Source organism: Furipterus horrens, unplaced genomic scaffold (genome assembly GCF_987537825.1).
Source record: "Furipterus horrens unplaced genomic scaffold, mFurHor1.1.pri manual_scaffold_1, whole genome shotgun sequence".
Taxonomy (NCBI): Eukaryota; Metazoa; Chordata; class Mammalia; order Chiroptera; family Furipteridae; genus Furipterus; species Furipterus horrens.
Window position 1 is genome coordinate 165,206,529 of NW_028327171.1, and position 17,722 is coordinate 165,224,250.

A 17,722-nucleotide genomic window follows, 5' to 3' on the forward strand; every position below is an offset into this window, starting at 1 on the left:
TGAACAACACAAACAAATGAACAAAATTGAATGAGAGACATGTGAACAAGGAACAGAGTAACAGTTATCAGGGGGATGGGGGGTGGGGAGAAGGGGAGTAAGCAGGGAAAGGGTTTATAGTAAAGGAACTAGTATAAATAACCTATGGACGTGGACAACAGAGTGGGGATTGACTGGGAAAAGGGGTGGGCTGAGTAGGAGGGGCAATGGATGAAATAGTGGGACAACTATAGTAGAAAAACAATAAAAATAAATTAAAAAATAAAAAATAAAGGTGAGCTTTATAGTGTTTTAATTAAACATACTAAAACTTATACATTTACTAAGTAGTGATATAGGAGACCAAATATGTATTCTGTCAAGTTTATTGTTGCTTATTGCATTTTTGCTTTGAGCATCAACAGCTTATTGCTGTTTATTTCCATTTCTTTTGTGGTGGCAAATTTTTATCTTTTGAGGATGGATTTAATTTTAAAAATTTTTTTATTTTGAAGAAAATTCAAACTTATAGAAATATTTCAAGTATAGTACAAAGAACTTTTTGGACCATTTCAGAGTAAATTGTCATACGCTGAAATACTTAAGTGTGTATTTTCTAGAAATAAGGGCACTTTCTTAAATAATCACAATACAGCTTTCCAAAAAAGAAAATAAACATTTTATTTGAGTATGATAAAATCCATAGATCCCAAGTTTTGACTGTTGTCCAATAATATTTATTATAACATTTAAAAAGATCCAGTACAGAATTGCTCATTGTATTTGGTTATGTCTCTATTTTAGTAGAGAATGGTATTAGAAAACATAATCCATGCCCTAATTCTGATGAGGTATAGCTGTTCTCAGACCCTCTTAGTGGACAGAACTAGAGAAAATTGCAGGTGTTGTGTGTGTGTGTGTGTGTGTGTGTGTGTGTGTGTGTGTGTGTGTGTGTGTATGTGAGAGAGTGAGAAAAAGAGGAGGGGAGCGTGTGGATGGAGGGAGTTTGGAGGGAGGTATTAAAGACCTTGAGTTCACCCTGATAATTCCAATTTTAATTCAATACCATAGGAGCTATTTTTGTTTTCTCTCTATATTTGTAACTTTTCCATAGTGAGATATTTGGTATTTGTAATCCTCAATATAGAGTATATTAGTTTTTTGATCAGTTTCCTTTTATGTAACCAATTTCTTGTAACCTTACCACACAAGAATGCCCTCCTATGCCAGGCTATTGGGTTTTGACACCCTGCTCTAGGCCACAGTTTCCATCCTCCGTGTTCAGGAAGGGAAGAAAGGGCAGGAGTGGATTTAACTTTTTTGAAATAGTTAATAAGTTTGATTAGTAAGGTGAGTGACTGGCCTGGATAATATTTTAGCTCAAAAACAATATAAAACATATGAGTTGTAGTTATAAAATAATAAAGTGAGTTTTCTTAAATGGATCCTCACTTATACTTAAAGTAAATGTTAGAAAAAGGAGTGTTAAAAATCTTTTGAACATTGTTGGCATAAATATGTAACTTCTCATGATAAGATGGACGATAGTACTTGACTTTATAGGTAGGTATTTGTGATTGTCTCTACTAAATGGATTCAAGCAGATGTGTGAATACTCTAAAAATTACTATTAACATTTCGTTCTTCTAAATTCTCCATTCTATATCCTTGAATCATTTCAGATTAATAGAAGAATTCTTTTAGGTTTACCATGGAAGTGACTTCATAGAATCTAAGTTTAATGAAATGCTTTGACTTTTATAGTATAGATATAATAAATAGTCATTAAAAGAAACTGCTATGTTTTTAGTGTCCTTTGTATCATGGGTTATGATAAATCCCATTCTAAGTCTTGTTTAGGTGAAAAGGTTGTCTTTTACAATGAGCTAATATTTAACTCATCTTTTAATCTTTTTCTTTTCCCTCTCCTCTTGTTTTAATTTAGTATTTGAATCTTTCCTTGCTGGGGGTAAAATTTTATGCTCACTAACATTGTTAGCATTTTGAAATTTAGGGAAGCCTATCTCCTTCATTAACTTACTTTTATTTTCTTATTCTTATGTATAGTCCTGTTGTACATTTTTTTTACCAGCCTCAAATTAAAATATTCTTTGGAAGATAAGGGATTAATAATAAATAGAATATAGTGAATCCAAAGGGATAGTGATGCTTAGATATAATTTTATTCTTTATATTATATTTAAGACTTTCATATTCTTTTACTTCAAACGAAGTAAACTAAACTTGGAGTATTTCCTAGTAGAAACTGGGAAACATTCTGGCTTCTGTTCATTCTCTATTAGGAGAGATCTGTTGTTAAGGTGAGAGTAAATCTGACTATTCTTATCTTTTAGATTCTGTTCATATCTAAACATCATAGCTTCTTCTAGCAATCAGTTTGCTCTTATTTGTTCCTGGGGTTAAATTTTTAGTTCCTTGCTAAAAAGACTCTTCTAGTTCTTGCTACCAATTGACATATACTTAGGAAACTGTGCTGTTGGAAATCCAAATTTTCTACTTTAATTATTATTTCACATTTTAAAATAAATCTTTGATTTTTATTTTTCTCTTTAAGCCAGTGATTTTCAAATCATTTTTAAAGAAATCCTCACCCAAGGACATGTTTCCATTGATTTGCGAGGGAGAGGGAGAAACATCGATGTGAGAGAGAAACATCAATTGGTTGTCTCCTATATGCCCCCCAAACCAGGGATCAAACCATTTTAAAGCAGTGGAATCCTTCCTTCGCGGGCTGGGTCAGTTGGTTGGGTCAGTTTGGTCCCATACACCAAAGGTTACCGGTTCTATCCCTGGTCAGGGGATATACATAGATTGCAGATTTGATCCCTAGTTCAGGTGCATCTGGGAGGCAAGCGATAGATGTTTCCCTCTCACATTGATGTTTCTCTCTCTCTCTCTCTCTCTCTTTCTCTCTCTCCCCCTGCCTCTCACTCCCCTCCCCATCTCCCTCTCTCTTTGCCTTCCTCTCTCTCAAATCAATTAATGTATCTTTGGGACAGGATTTTAAAAAAAGAGTGAAATCTCTAAGGACAAACTTACATGAAATTTAATATATGGTTTATGTTGTTCTCAACTGTGTACCAAGGCCTTTTCATATGTTATGTACTCCTGAAAGATAATAGATAAGTCTTTAGCATGTTTGGTACTTATCACTTTATTTCTGTTTAATCTAGACGACAAAAGGCTAGAGAGAGGCAGCAAAAATTGCTTGCAGAGTTTGCTTCACGACAGAAAAGCTTCATGGAAACTGCGATGGATGTTGGTAAGTCAAAATTTATTAATTTAGAACTCTCATAATTACAATTATCATTTTAGGGATTATTTAATCTAATCTTCCATCAGTTGTAAACATTACAGACAGATGATTTCTGGTTCTGATTTGAACAATGGAGTGATGGAAGATCAGACCTTTATTGTAGGTGGTCCATTTCTGTTGGTTAGTAGCTGCAGTTAGAAAGTTCTTCCTGATGGTACCACAACAGTGCCTTCTCACTGTTCTCATCTGTTAAATTCTCCTTTAGATTTGTGAGGTTCACCAATGTGCATTAACTATTCTGTTTGTGTGTGTGTAAAATTATCCTAAGATCCTTAAGACAATTTTCAAATATGTAGTAACCTCCTCCTCCTGCCTCCCTTCAGTATTAATTAAAATCAGGTATACTTCTCACTTAATTTAGGTTAGCAGAAGCATTTGTACAATGAGAAGCAGTGCCATTTTCCTGTGTGATGGTAGGTTGATTTGAGTTATCTTTTACAAACATTGGAGAAATAGATTAGATCTCAATTAATCTCAGTCTTCTGTTAACCAGGATCCTCCTCTTTCTGACTACTTCTTGCATCCCAGTGATGTTTTTAGGTAAAAATGCTGAAATAAATAAAGTTAGGCATTTAGTCGAAAAATATACACATATGTACATTCAAATGTGCATATACATTCTCATGCACTTTTTTGCACATAAGCGCACATAACCAATGTCCAGAGGAGGTGTGGAGAGAGGGTCAGTATAGACTTGGCATAGTGTCTTCTAAACATCAACAGTGGAGAGTTTAAGTTCAAGACATAATTTTGATGTAAAGAGTACAGTATTCCCTCACTTATCGTGGTATTATGTTCTGGACCCCTCTGCGATAGGTGAAAATCTACGAAGTAGGAACCTTACATTTATTTTAGTATTTATATATTTTAAGGCTTTATAAACCCTTCCCACACACTTATAAACCATTGCCAGTCCCTTATTAACCTTTCCCACTCCCTTATTAACGTTTTCCGCATTTTTATAAATACTAATTATGTTCTTAAACATATTCTACACACTTAAACCTATATAACTTTTAACAACATACATATACAGTACTGCAAAATCCTGCGATATAGCAAAAAATCCGCGATAAATAATTAAATATAATATTTTTAAAAATCCCGCAATACTGTGAGGCCGTGATAAGTGAACCACGATATAGAGAGGGACTACTGTACTTCAATTCTGTTTTTTGTATTAACTTAGTTGACTGTCTTACGAAAGATGAGAATTTAGTTCATTGACACTACTTTCCCTTTTTCCATCTCTTCTTTTACTTCTCTTTCCAAATATAATTATATTTTGTTTTTTACATACTAACTATAATTATATCTATTAGTTGTATCTATAACAAGTTTCTTCATACCCTGTTATATAAAATGAACTAATAAACACCCCTCTTTTAATTTTGCTTTCCTCATCTCTGTCTTCCACCTTTTATCAGTTACTTGTTTATTTTTAAATTGTCAAGGTTGCTGACGTTTTGTTTTGCAGTCAGAATCAAGTCTTTCATCTAAAGGTTGACTCTGAAAGTTGAAAACAATTAATATGACTTTTTGAATGTTGTTGAGTACAAGGCTAACTTAAGTAGTGTGCTAGGATGCATTTACTTTTTTTGAGTCAGACGTTGACCTCTAGACCACTTCAAGGAGATTATATTTCGTATATGGCCTCTTTTCTTATAGTCTCTTGCAATTGCTAAAGCCATACCACCCGTTTTCATTTATGTTTGGGCCATTCCTTTGTTATATGTCTTTTGTTTTTCCTGACGTTTCCAATAGCCCTTTTTCCTTAACTAATGTATTTTTATGCTATCTCTGTTATTCTGCTCACTCAATAATACTGTCCTTTGCATGTTACTCTGTTCTAGTCTTCTCCGTCTGTTTTGTAGGCATGCTGTACAGCCATTGCCTTGGGATTTTCCTTTTCTAGATCTGGAGTTTCCTCCATCTTATATCATCTCTTTTTTTGGTCTTGTTTTATTGGAGTGTAGCCTCAAGTATATTCCTAATAATGCTTATGTGGAGGCTAATCTTCTGATTCTTTATATTTCTGGATGGGATCTTAGTTTGCTCTCATGCTGATTCATTCATTTGGATACATGTAGAATTTTGGGGGGTTGATACGCATTTTCTCTTACAACTGTTAAGGCAGTACTCACTTGTCTTTGACCATTCATTTGATGAGAAGTCTGGTGGTAGTCTGATTTTTACTTTTTTGTAGGTGAGCATTTTTTTCCTTTTCTGTGACACTTTTTACAATTGTCTGATTCTTAGAGGTCTGAAATTTTATGGTAACGTATCTAGGTAGATCTTTTTTTATTCTCCTCAGTACTTGATGGGCCGTTCGGTCCAAAGATTTCTATCTCTGAAGCTCTGAGAATTTTTCCTATGATTTCCTTGATAACTAGTATAGTCATCCTCCAAAATGACCCTCAGTGACCCACGCCTCCTGGTATTTATGCCCTGCGCACTCTTCTTCCACATGCACCAGAACTGGTGTACATAACCACTGGAATATGGGGATGGTGTGAGGAGCAAGGACAGCAGTAGGAGGGGGTACAGAAAAGCTAAAGGAATAGTATTATAAATTCCCATATACCAATGTTACCTTTATTTAGTTAGCATTTTTCTTTATTCTTGCAATTCCTTGTTTCCTCTCTCTGTAAAAGTGAGTTATAGACATCATATCACTTTATTCCTAAATATTACAGCATGCATATCCTAGGATTGAGAATATTCTCCTACTCAACCATAATATATGTAAGAAAATTACTTTTTCCTACAAAGAAAATCAAAATATAAGCCTTGATATTTTGTTAAACAGTGAAATTATTTGAATTCAGTTAAAAAATTAAGATTTATTTACATATTCGTTTGTCCTTCATTGTATCCCCGCTAAGAGTATAGGGAATCAAAGTTCTGTGTTCTGAAGTCACTTGAGAGCAGTACTGTTTTTGGGAGGTAATGTAACCAGTTTTATGTGAGGTTTGGTTTATTTGTTTGCAACTTGAGGAACTAAGGAATGTTGTTAATACTTTTTGAAATTGTTTTTATCTGTTGCTTCCCAGTCCCAAGTGAAATAAAACAAAATAGTTTTCTGAGGAATTGATTAAGCAAAGTACCTAGAGGAGGTTAGGTAGTGTTGTCTTGAATAGGAGAATGGCCACCTTATTTCCTGAGGAGACTGGAGGGAAGGAGGAAAGAGAGGATGGCGACAGAGGTAAGTTTCGTTGGGGTAAAGGGAAATGGGAAGTTTTGGTGATCACTTGGTTGCTTTAGTTTTCAGTGTTAAGTAAAATGTGAGTTCTACTGTGTGAAAAGAATGCCACCAGAGTTTTGGAATAGCGGTTGAAGTGAGTGGGAGATGTTGCTCACCAAGGCTAAGTATCAAGATTGATAAACAATGTTTAGGGACCAGTTATATTCAAGTTCAGAAATTTGAATTGTTATTAGTTTGCAAGTTATTGATTTCCTCTCCTAAATCTTACTACTTTTTGGAAGGTATGACCTTTTTTGGCAGTAGCCAGGGCACAGGAAGAACAATTAAGGGATCAGGCAGACATGATTGCTAGCAATCAAAGGCAAGTCACAGAAGCCATCAGGATAATGATCCCAGTCCCGGTTCTTGCATGCTGCAGTGGCAACAGGTGAGGTAATAAGGTTAACGAGCACTTGGTTTATTTATGTTATTCAAGGCCATGCCAGTGGGATCCTGGACCATTCAGATTTATATATTCCTTTTATTTATAACTCAATTCCTTTTCACAGAGATCTGTTTGACCCTGAAACCGCATTTGAGATTTCATTTTCATCCATCATCCAAGATAGAAATTGCAAAGTCACATGTCTCTTGCCTCAAATTACTATTTGCTTTGCTTACATGTGCCATTATATTTTACAATATTAGTAACATATGAAGCTGGACCCATACTGGAAGTTCTGCCTGGCAGTAGTGCAAATACAATTTAATCTTAGTCTAATCCTGTGCTTCATTTGTCAGATTCCTCTTGTCTTCTTGCCTTATTTCCTATCAGTGTTGCAGGAATGTAAACATTCTGTGGTTGCTTCTTTCTTATCTTGCCTTTATCTTTGTGTATGAGGGATCTGCTAACATTTTAATCTAGTAACACAATATGCAGAATATTTCAAATTTATACACACACTACGTTTCAAATTCTCCAATCAAATAATTTTTTTAGTTAAACACCTAAGGACAAAAGCTTTTCTCTCTGAATGCAACAGATTTCTGCTCTGCTATTAGTACTCTTAACTGAGTACTAAAGGCATTGTTCAATGCCTTTCTGTAGTTAATCAAGTTTCCTACATGAAGACTCACCTCTGCATTTCCTTCCACTTCTTTTCTCCTGATCAGTAATCCCCATTATTTATTTTGACTCGCTATTAAGGTGTAGGAGTCAAGATGTTTAATTATTATACAACCTTGATCCATTAAAGTTTTATCAGATAGAGATGGTTGAAATGCAACAGAATTGTGTTTTAAGTGGGAATTAAAATGCTTACTTTAAAGAACTTATTTTGGAAATTATTTTGATATTAAACATACTTTATTTTAATTGTAGAAATATGCAGTACAGACAAGCATAAAGAAGGGACAGACTTTATCCCTAATCTTACCATCAAAAAACATGTATATTACTGATGATACTGTACAATAACAATTTTGTATCATGCCTTTTTATCAACATTTTAGCATAAAAATATCCCTATATTATTATTATTGAAACTCTTAGCAACTATAATTTGTAAATGCTGGGCTTCATTGGAGGTAGTGTGGTGTAGTGGTTATGAGCATTGATGGACTCTGGGGCTTATTGCCTAGGTTCATATCTCAGCCACTCCATTGCCTGGAGTAATTACTTAACCTCTCTTTGCATTGGTTTCCACACAGTTAAAGGGGATTATTATACAGTAGGTCCTCAAAGAACATCATTTTCTTCAAGGTCATTTTATTATAACTGATGAAATTGTATAGGAACTTAACTCTTGTTTATATCAATTGGCCCATGGTAAAATTGTTTTCTTATGTGTTAAGTCTCATAGTCTATTAACGACATTAAGTGAGGACCTAAGTACTAACTACCTCATAGGGTTGTTGTGAAGACTGAATGTGTTAGTACATTTAAAACACTTAGAATGGAATGCTTGGCACATAATAAGTTCATGGCTATTATTATTATTTTATTCTATAAGTTTCTTTTTTTTAAGTTTATTTTATTATGTTGTTACAGTAGTTCTGATTTTTTTCCCCTTTGCTCCCCTCTGCCCAGTACCCCACTTCCTTCCAGCAATTCCACCCCCCTTAGTTCATGTCCGTGGGTCGTGCGTATAAGTTCTTTGGCTTCACTCTTTCCTATATTATTATTAACTTCCCCCTGTCTATTTTGTACCAATCAATTATGCTTCTTAGTCCCTGCACCATTTCTTCATATCTCCCCTGCCCCCTCCCAGCTGATAACCCTCCAAATGATCCCCATACCTATGATTCTGTTTCAATTCTGGTTTGCTTAGTTGGATTTTGTTTTTATTTTTTAGATTCAGTTGTTGATAGTTGTGAGTTTGTTGTCATTTTATTGTTCATAATTTTGATCTTCTTTTTCTTAAGTAAGTTCCTTGACATTTCATATAATAATAGCTTGGTGACGATGAGCTCCTTTAGCTTTACCTTGTCTGGGAAGCACTTTATCTGCCCTTCCATTCTAAATGATAGCTTTGCTGGATAGAGTAATCTTGGTGTTAAGTCCTTGCTTTTCATCACTTTGAATACTTCTTGCAAGTCCCCCCTTGCCTGCAAAGTTTCTTTTGAGAAATCAGCTGATAGTCTTACAGGAACCCCTTTGTTGGAACTCTGCTTTTCTCTTGCTGCTTTTAAGATGCTCTCTTTATCTTTCACCTTTGGCATTTTAATTATGATGTGTCTTGGTATGGTCATTTTGGGGCCTAGCTTGTTTGGGACTGTGCTTCCTCGACTTGTATGTCTGTTTCCTTCGCCGAATCAGGGTAGTTTTAATTATTTTTTCAAATAAATTTTCAATTTCTTGCTCCTGTTCTCCTTCTGGCATCCCTGTGATTCGGATTTGGCACTTTTGGGGATGTCCCAGAGTTGTCTTATTCTCTCCGTTTTTTTGAATTCTTGTTTCTTCATTCTGTACTGGTTGACTATTTCTTCCTTATGTTTCAATTCATTGATTTGAGTCTGGCTTTCTTCCCTTCACTATTGGTTCTATGTTGATTTTTCTTTATTTCATTCAGTGTGGTCTTTGTTTTTTCTCTTATGCATTTGCTGTACTCAATCATTTCTGTGAGTATCCTTGTCTCCAGTGTTTTGAACTCTACATCTGATAGGTTGGCTATCTCCTTTTTGCTTAGTTCTTTTTCTGGAGTTTTGATCTGTTCTTTCATTTGGACCATATTTCTTTGTCTCCTCAATTTGACAGCCTCCCTGTGTTTGCTTCTGTGCATTAGGTAGGGTTGCTGCACCCATTTTGTTGTAAGGGGCAAAGCCTTAGGTATTAGTGTGGGGCAATCCATTTCACCACCTTATGGGCACTGTATGTGCTTGGCACTTGCCCCTTTTCCAGTGACTTCACCCTCTTCCCGTATGCAACTGGTGCTCCTCTAGCTGTTGCCCTGGTGGTGGTTCCCAGAGTGGGTGGGTTTGCATAAGTTCTAGAACCGTAGGGGCCTTCTAAATGAACTCTCCTGAGAGATGGGCAGTTTCTTCTGTCACCTAACCCCCACTTGTTTTCAGTCAGAATCTGTGAGGCTTTATTTTTCTGATTATGGAACCGTGAGCTGCGTGGTCTAGCCTGGGGCTGGGATCACTCCCCATGTGGCCCTCCTGGCTTTATCCTCCATGCATGAATGTGGGACTGCTTCTTGCCATGGCTGCCTTGCCTCCACCATACCATGTCCTCTCCACCCTGGCTTCCTGTCCCTGTCTCTGTCCCTCTTACCTGTCTGGGTGAATATTTCTTCTTTAAATCATTGGTTTGCCAGACTTCCATACAGTTTGATTTTCTGGCAGTTCTGTTTTTTTTTTTTTTTTGAGGTAGTTGTAATCCTTATTGTTGTGCAAGGAGTTAAAGCATGCCTCTATCTAGGCTGGAGGTCCCCCAGATTTTCCATAGTTTATTCAAATGGTTTTTATTACTGAACAGTTAGTTTTTGCTCTTTTCCTGTGCAAATAGTACTGTAATAGCTATCCTTGTGCATATATATTTTTTGTATTTTGATAATATTGCTATAGGATAGATTTTTAGAAGTGGAATTGCTGGGCCAAAGGGTAAATGCATATATAATTTTGCTGGATATTGCCAAATGTTTTTGTAGGGGTTGTAAAATTTTATAGTTCTACCAACAGTGTATCAGAGTATTAATTACATCCTTTCCATTGGAATATGTTGTCAAATTTAGTGTTTTTGCTAATCTAGTAGGTGAAAGAAGTGGTATGGTAATTAACATTTCTTTTATTATTTTAAAAAGATGATTTTTACATCTTTAACTGCTTCTTGTTTTCTTTTATTTTCTTTTCTTTTTCTTTTTATTTTTTTATTTATTTTATTATTTATTTATTTATTTATTTATTTATTTATTTTTAATGTGTTTTATCGATTACAGTGTTACATTTGTTCCAATTTCCCTTCCCTCTGCTCCCCTCCACCTGGTGGGCCCCCTCCCTCCCCTTGTCCCCCCTTTAGTCCATGTCCATTGGTTGTACATATAGTTCTTCTCAACCTCTCTCTGTCTATTCCATTCCCTCCTACTATGCTTCTTAAATCCTGTGCCATCTCCCTCCCTTCCCCCTTCCCCTTTCCTGCTGACCTCCCCCCCAATATGTTGCCCATATCTATAGTTCTTTTTCAAAGGCAAACTAAATAGGCTTCTTGTTTTCTGACACATCTTTTTGCTGCTTAGGAAAGTTTTGTGTATAGTTCTATCATAAATTAGCCTCTTTTTTGTGTTCTTAAATTTTCTGGGAATCAGGCAAAGTTGTGGACCTTGCTGTCATCAGGAAGGACTGATCTGCGTGTGGCCTTGGAAATGCATATAGTACATACATAGTCTTATGTATCTATGGTTATTGCGTCTGTGTTGTAGAAAATATTTTATAAATTATTGTAGTTTTGAATTGCTGTGTTAACTTGTGAAGTTTGTATTCTTTCAAATAAATAAAAACTACATTTTTATTCCTAATTTCTTTTCACTGAAATTATAGAAAGCAGATTTCATGGATAGAATACTTTTTACATTGATAACTCTGAATATAAATTTGTTCAACTTTGAAGGATGGTCTACATCTGTCATTTTAAGTCAGTCATCCATAGTGTGTATTTTAAAAAATAGAGCCCATAAATAAAAGTTATATATTGTTTTTTTTGTTCGATAAATAAGGCACACACTGGAACCAAGGCAAAAAAAATTTTCTTAAACATAATAAAATGCTTAACATTATATAAAACTTTATAAAAGCCAAGTTAATCTTATCTTTCTACCTTTTTTTAATAATCTTACTCCTGGGATAAACTATTATAAACAGGCTTTCTTGCTTCATACTAATGAATATAAAATTATATGAATGGGTTTTGTTTATATTTGTTTTTTTGGAAATAAAATTATGCTGTACATAATGTGCAGTTTGCTTTTTTTTAACTTAACAATGTAGCGTGAATATCCCTGCAAATCGTATATGCAACTTTCTTTTTATCCCAGATTGTATTATGCACACATGTACATGCACATGCAGCAGTATTACATACATGGGATTAACATAAATGCTTTTCGTTTGTGTTATTTTCTTCTTCTATGTCCCATGATTATAATTTTGTTTGTGTACTCTGTGCTTTTCTTTATAGTCATATAATCATATACAAACATACAATTTTTTTGTTCATATGAAGTTTTCCCACCTTTCCTACCTCTCTCTTTTCCTTCCTCTCTTTCTTCCTTCCTCCCTCCCTCCTTATTTTCCTTCCTTCGTTTTGGTCATTGTGTGCTTTATCAAATGGGATTACCCTTCCTTGCTCTCTACCTCCAGGCCTTCTACAATAGTTCTGATTTAGTGGTTCTCGACCTTGGCTGCACATCAGAATCATCATAGTCCCCTTAGAATAATATTTGTGTCTGGGCTCCACTGTAGACTAGTTACAGAATATGTGGGAATGCATCTCAGGCATAAGAAGCTTTAGGAAGCTCCCAGCTGATTCTAATGTGCAGCCAAAGTTGAGAACCACTGTTCTAATTCAGTGTTTCTTTATTTGAGGGAAGGGAGGAAAAGTTCCTGATAGTCCATAAGGAAGTAATTTGCTCAGCCATGTCTGTTATTGGATATTCAGTTTATTTTCAGTTTGTTTGTTTTCTTTTTATTCTGCTATAACTAACAATACTTCAGTAAACAGCCAATCTCAAGTTTTTGAAATTAATATGTCACTACATACAGGATTGGGCAAAGTAGGTTTACAGTTGTTAGTATGTGAAACAAATTATTCTTGTATTATTATTTATTAATTATTGTATTATTTTCCATATGAACAACTGTAAACCTACTTTTGCCTCACTCTGTTTATGTACTCTTTCATAGTTACTCGATGAAGGTAAGTATTTTTATAGTTTTAATGCCTATTAACTAATAATTTAAAAAGATCCAGTTACAGGGATGTAAATCTGACATTAACTCAGATTTTTTCTCCATGTGTTGCCAGTTAAAAGTACAAAGAGTTCTTTGTCTTGAAAATATCTGGTTTAGGAATTTTACATTTTCTTACAAAGCTAAACTTAGCCTTAGGATATGATCCAGCCATCATGCTTTTAGGTTTTTACCCAACTCATGTAAAAATTTATGTCCACACAAAAATCTACATATGAATGATTATAGAAGCTTTAATCATAATTGCTCAAAACTGGAAGTAACCAAGGTATCTTTGAGTAGATGAATAAACAAACTGTGGTACATTTATGCAATGGAATACTATTCAGCAATAAAAAGGAATGAACTGTCGAATCATGCAAGACATGGATGAATCTTAAATGCATATTGCTTAGTGAAAATAGCCAGTTTGAAAGGGCTACATACTGCATGTTTCCAATTATGTGACACTTTGGAAAAAGCAAAACTATAGAGACAGTAAACAAATCATCAGTTGCCAGGGTTGGGAGTGGTGGTAGGCTAAATAGATAAAGCACAGAGATTTTTTTTTTTTAGAGCAGAGAAATTATTCTGAATGATGCTATAAAGCTGGAAACATAACACTACGGATTTGTCAAAACCCACAGAACTTTACAATAGAGAGAATCTTAATGTGTGCAGATTTAAAGTCATTTATGAGGTTGGAGGTCCCAGGATGGGATACAGAATGTGAGAAGAGAATCTAACCGTATTACAAATGTACCAGAATGATAGAATCAATAAATTACCACTAATATATTTTAATTTATTATACAATATACAGAAGCAGTGGTTTTCCTCTTTTTAAAAGAAATAAACCATGGTCTTTTTATTTTCTTGGAGAAAAACAAAAAGACTTTAATATCTACTTACTAAAGTCAGAATTGAAATAAAAAATTACTGTGCATGAAAAGAGGCCCTCTATTTTATTTCCATGCCTTTAGCACTGTCTCAAGCCTTATATTTTAAAACTTTAGAAAATGAGACATAGCAGCTTCTTTAGTATTGCATTTTAGTATTAGGATTTCCTTGAAATTTTCAAGTTGATTGTACCACAACTTAAAAAACAAATAAATAAATAAACAACACAGAAAGCTATCTTTGTGAGTGAGATAAGAGTGAAGGAAATTCTGTTTCTTTGGCACTTACTGTGAGACTGAGTTATTTTGTGTCAATTTAAGTCAGGCATTTCTCTATTCTTTTTTGAACTAGAGAGCAGTCAGACATCCTCTCTTTTCTGTGCTAAAATTTTCTTCTAAAAAACAGTAATTACATATCAAATCATAATGGCCTTTGGTACTTTCTTTTGAAATCTTCTATTCATTTTGATTCATTATTCTTATTTTCATAGACAATGAGATTTCTTGTTTTGATTCTGTTTATATATTATTTTTTTTTCTGAATCTTTATTGACTTCTTTTTTATTTCCATTAATATGGGGTATTATCCAAAGTATTATTTTAGGTTTCTTTCCCTTTTCCTCTCAGTTACTTTCAGTAACTATCAGATATATGTTTATCTGTATGAAATCTTTTTAAACATATCTGAACTTGGCATCCTTCTTTTTCTACCTCTGTCATGTATTTTTGCATATTTATATAGTTTTGTCTTCATCTTGTAAACAAGTCATAAATCACTTCTGCTTTCTTCATCTTCCCAATCCTCTCTACTCACTTCTTTGCCCCTGTGGATAATGTCTCTGATCTTTGTGAATTTAAGAGTCTTTATCTAAAAATCATTATTGAGTAAATATTTTATTTCCTACTGTTAACAACATCATATCACCAAAGGATTACTGTTATTTTCTATAGCAGTTCTGCTTTATTAATATATGGTCATATTTAAATGATTTCTCTACATAAATATATTGATAATTATTATTGCTAAGATACAATTACTAGAATTGAAAGTAAAGGAGAAATAGTTTGTTCCTTTTTTTATCTCCTAGTATATATTGCCATTTCTCCCTCAAGAGCTGAGACGTTATTAATTTCCCTTCTTAGGTGCCTGAGAGAAAATTAAAACAATTTCCTTAAATTATAATACTTTAAAGCTTTTTTTGATAAAAATGTTTTTGCCTCTGTTTTTTGTTTCAATTTTGTATGTGAATGATACAATATCAGAAGTGTTTAACCATATATTATTTAAGGTCTTTCATTATATTGATTCTTCATTTTATTGTCTTTTTCTGAGTAATATTTTATTTTAGCAAGGTATTTTTCCCAGGATTTTATTACTTTTATAACTTTATTGGTATGGAAGCTCAAAATTATTTGAACTTAAGTTTTTTCACATTTTCATTAAAGAGAGATGTTTTTTCCCAGATTCTCCTGAGAATGATATTCCTATGGAGATCACCACAGCAGAGCCACAAGTTTCTGAGGCAGTATATGATTGTGTTATTTGTGGACAGAGTGGCCCCTCCTCTGAAGACCGACCTACAGGATTGGTTGTATTGTTACAAGCATCTTCAGGTAAAAATAAAGGAATTTTTCAATGGGGACGTTTTAGAGAGAAAGTATAAACAACAGATTAATAAATACTTGTATTGAATGGAAGTTGTATTTTGTCTAGGTATAACTATAGATCTACATAGCAAGGATCAATTTAGATTAGTATAGCAAAGATTCTTAATCTGGTTTTATCTCACCTTCTTAGACATGAGTGTTAAAAGAACTTTTTAACAGAGAGATTTCTTTATATGTTTTAGTCTTTTTCCTTAAAATGATGCGATGTATTATTGCCAATGCTAAGTGGCCAATAACTGAATTCAGCATTGTTGGCAATTTAATTGTTCTAAAATCTGGAAGCATTTTAACCCCAGAAATAATGTCAGTTTAAATATTTTAATTGCATAAGGCATACTCTGGCAGCTTTGCCCTTACATTTTGAGCTACTATCGTAGAAGCTATGGTTCTTGAAACAGCCTGCTGATTGATACGTTTGCCAATCTATATTTAACAAAAAAAATTTTTTTTTTTAATTTGAATGATTTGTCTGAATGCTCTCCATCCTTTCCCATACTGAAGTATTTTGAGGTAGGGTTATGGTTAGGGTTAGGGTTATATTTATATAACAGTTATAAATATATACATACCAAACAGCAGAGGCCCAAAATAATATGAAGCAAAAATAGAATTGGAGGGAGAAATAATTTTACAGTGATAGTTGGAGACTTTCAATAATGGATAGAACAACTGGACAGAAGATGAAAAAAAGAATAAAACACTTAAGCCACACTATAAAACAATTAAACCTAACAAACTTCTATAGAACACACTAACAACAGTAGAATAGTGTCCTGAATTGTACATAGAACACCCTCCAAGATAGACCATGTATTAGGCCATGAAACAAGTCTCAATACATTAAAAAAAAAGACTGAAATCATTCAGAGTTTTTCCTCCAACTATAAGGAATGAAACTAGAAATCAGTAACAGCAGGAAAATTGGAAAATTAAAAATATGTGGAAATTAAATAACATATTCTTAAACAACCAGTGGGTCAAAGAAGAAATTACAAATGAAATAAGAAGGTACTTTGAAACAAATGAAATCAGAAACACAGCAGACCAAAACTTATGTGGTAAGGTGAAAACGGTGCACAAAGGGAAATTTATAGCTGCAAATGCTTACATTAAAAGAAATCTCAAATCAATAACCTAATTTTATAGTTTTAGACACTAGAAAAATAAGAACAAGCTAAGCCCAAAGCTAGCAGATGGAAAGAAGTAAACACTAGGAGAAAGATAAATGAAATAGAAAATAGGAAAATAGTAGAGAGAATCAGAAAAGCCAGTATAAAAACTGACAAAATTTTTAGCTAGAATGACCAGGAAAAAAAGAGAGAACACACACATAGTTAAAATCAGAAACATAAATGGGGACATTACTGCAGACCTTACAGAAATAAAAAAGACTGTAAGAGAGTATTATGAATAATTTTATGTCAACAAATTTGATGTCCTAGATGAAGTGGGTGTGTTTTGAAAACAAACTACCAAAAGCGACTCAAGAACAAATAAAAAGTTTGAACAGACCTTAAATGAATAAAGAGATTGAATGTAAATAATGAACACCAATTTTTCTCAAACTTGTCAAAAAAAGAGGAAGGAACACTTCTTAACTTATTCTATGAGCCCAGCATTACCCTGATACAAAAACCAGAAAAAGGCATGGTAAAAGCCTAGCAAACCAATGCAGAAGTGTGTTAAGAGAATTGTACATCATGGGTAATTAATTATATTTTAGTTGCTAGCATTTACTTGCTTGCAACTCTTTCTTCTTTTTGCTGCTACTATAAATCTCTTCAAAACTTGGGGCCCGTAGTGATATACCTGATATTCCCTTCCCTAAGAAGGGTTCTTCCTGTGCTATTGACTCTTATAATAATGTATGTTTATATCTTCACCTCCTTTTTTTGTGCTTTGATGTTTTACAATTATAAAATCTTAGTATTTGTTTTTCTCCTTTTTCCATATAGTACTTCTTTTCCCAAGTTTTTATTTTGTAAGTTTTATATCTATAGAAAAGTTGAATACCTTTTACTTAAAATCACCAGTAGTTAATATATTGTCATATTTATTTTTCTTTCCCTCTCTTATCAACTCTCTTCAGTAGAAAAATGGCAGACATCATGACATTTTATTCCTAAATACTTTAGACTGTATCTCCTAAGAACAAGGATATTTTTTATATAACCACATTATCATTATCATACCCAAGAAATTTAATATCAA

The 17,722-nt window shown here is 33.8% G+C and overlaps 1 protein-coding gene across 6 annotated transcripts in view; it reads left to right on the forward strand.

Moving 5' to 3' along the window:
- Window positions 1-17,722, forward strand: part of UBR3 (ubiquitin protein ligase E3 component n-recognin 3) — a 210,608-nt gene that overhangs the window by 111,836 nt on the left and 81,050 nt on the right. For all 6 annotated transcript variants that reach the window (XM_090280628.1, XM_090280637.1, XM_090280645.1 and 3 more), the window contains 2 exons: window positions 3,174-3,262; window positions 15,308-15,457. In XM_090280628.1, the coding sequence (XP_090136754.1) occupies window positions 3,174-3,262; window positions 15,308-15,457 (239 nt within the window). The remainder of the gene's footprint in view (window positions 1-3,173; window positions 3,263-15,307; window positions 15,458-17,722) is intronic.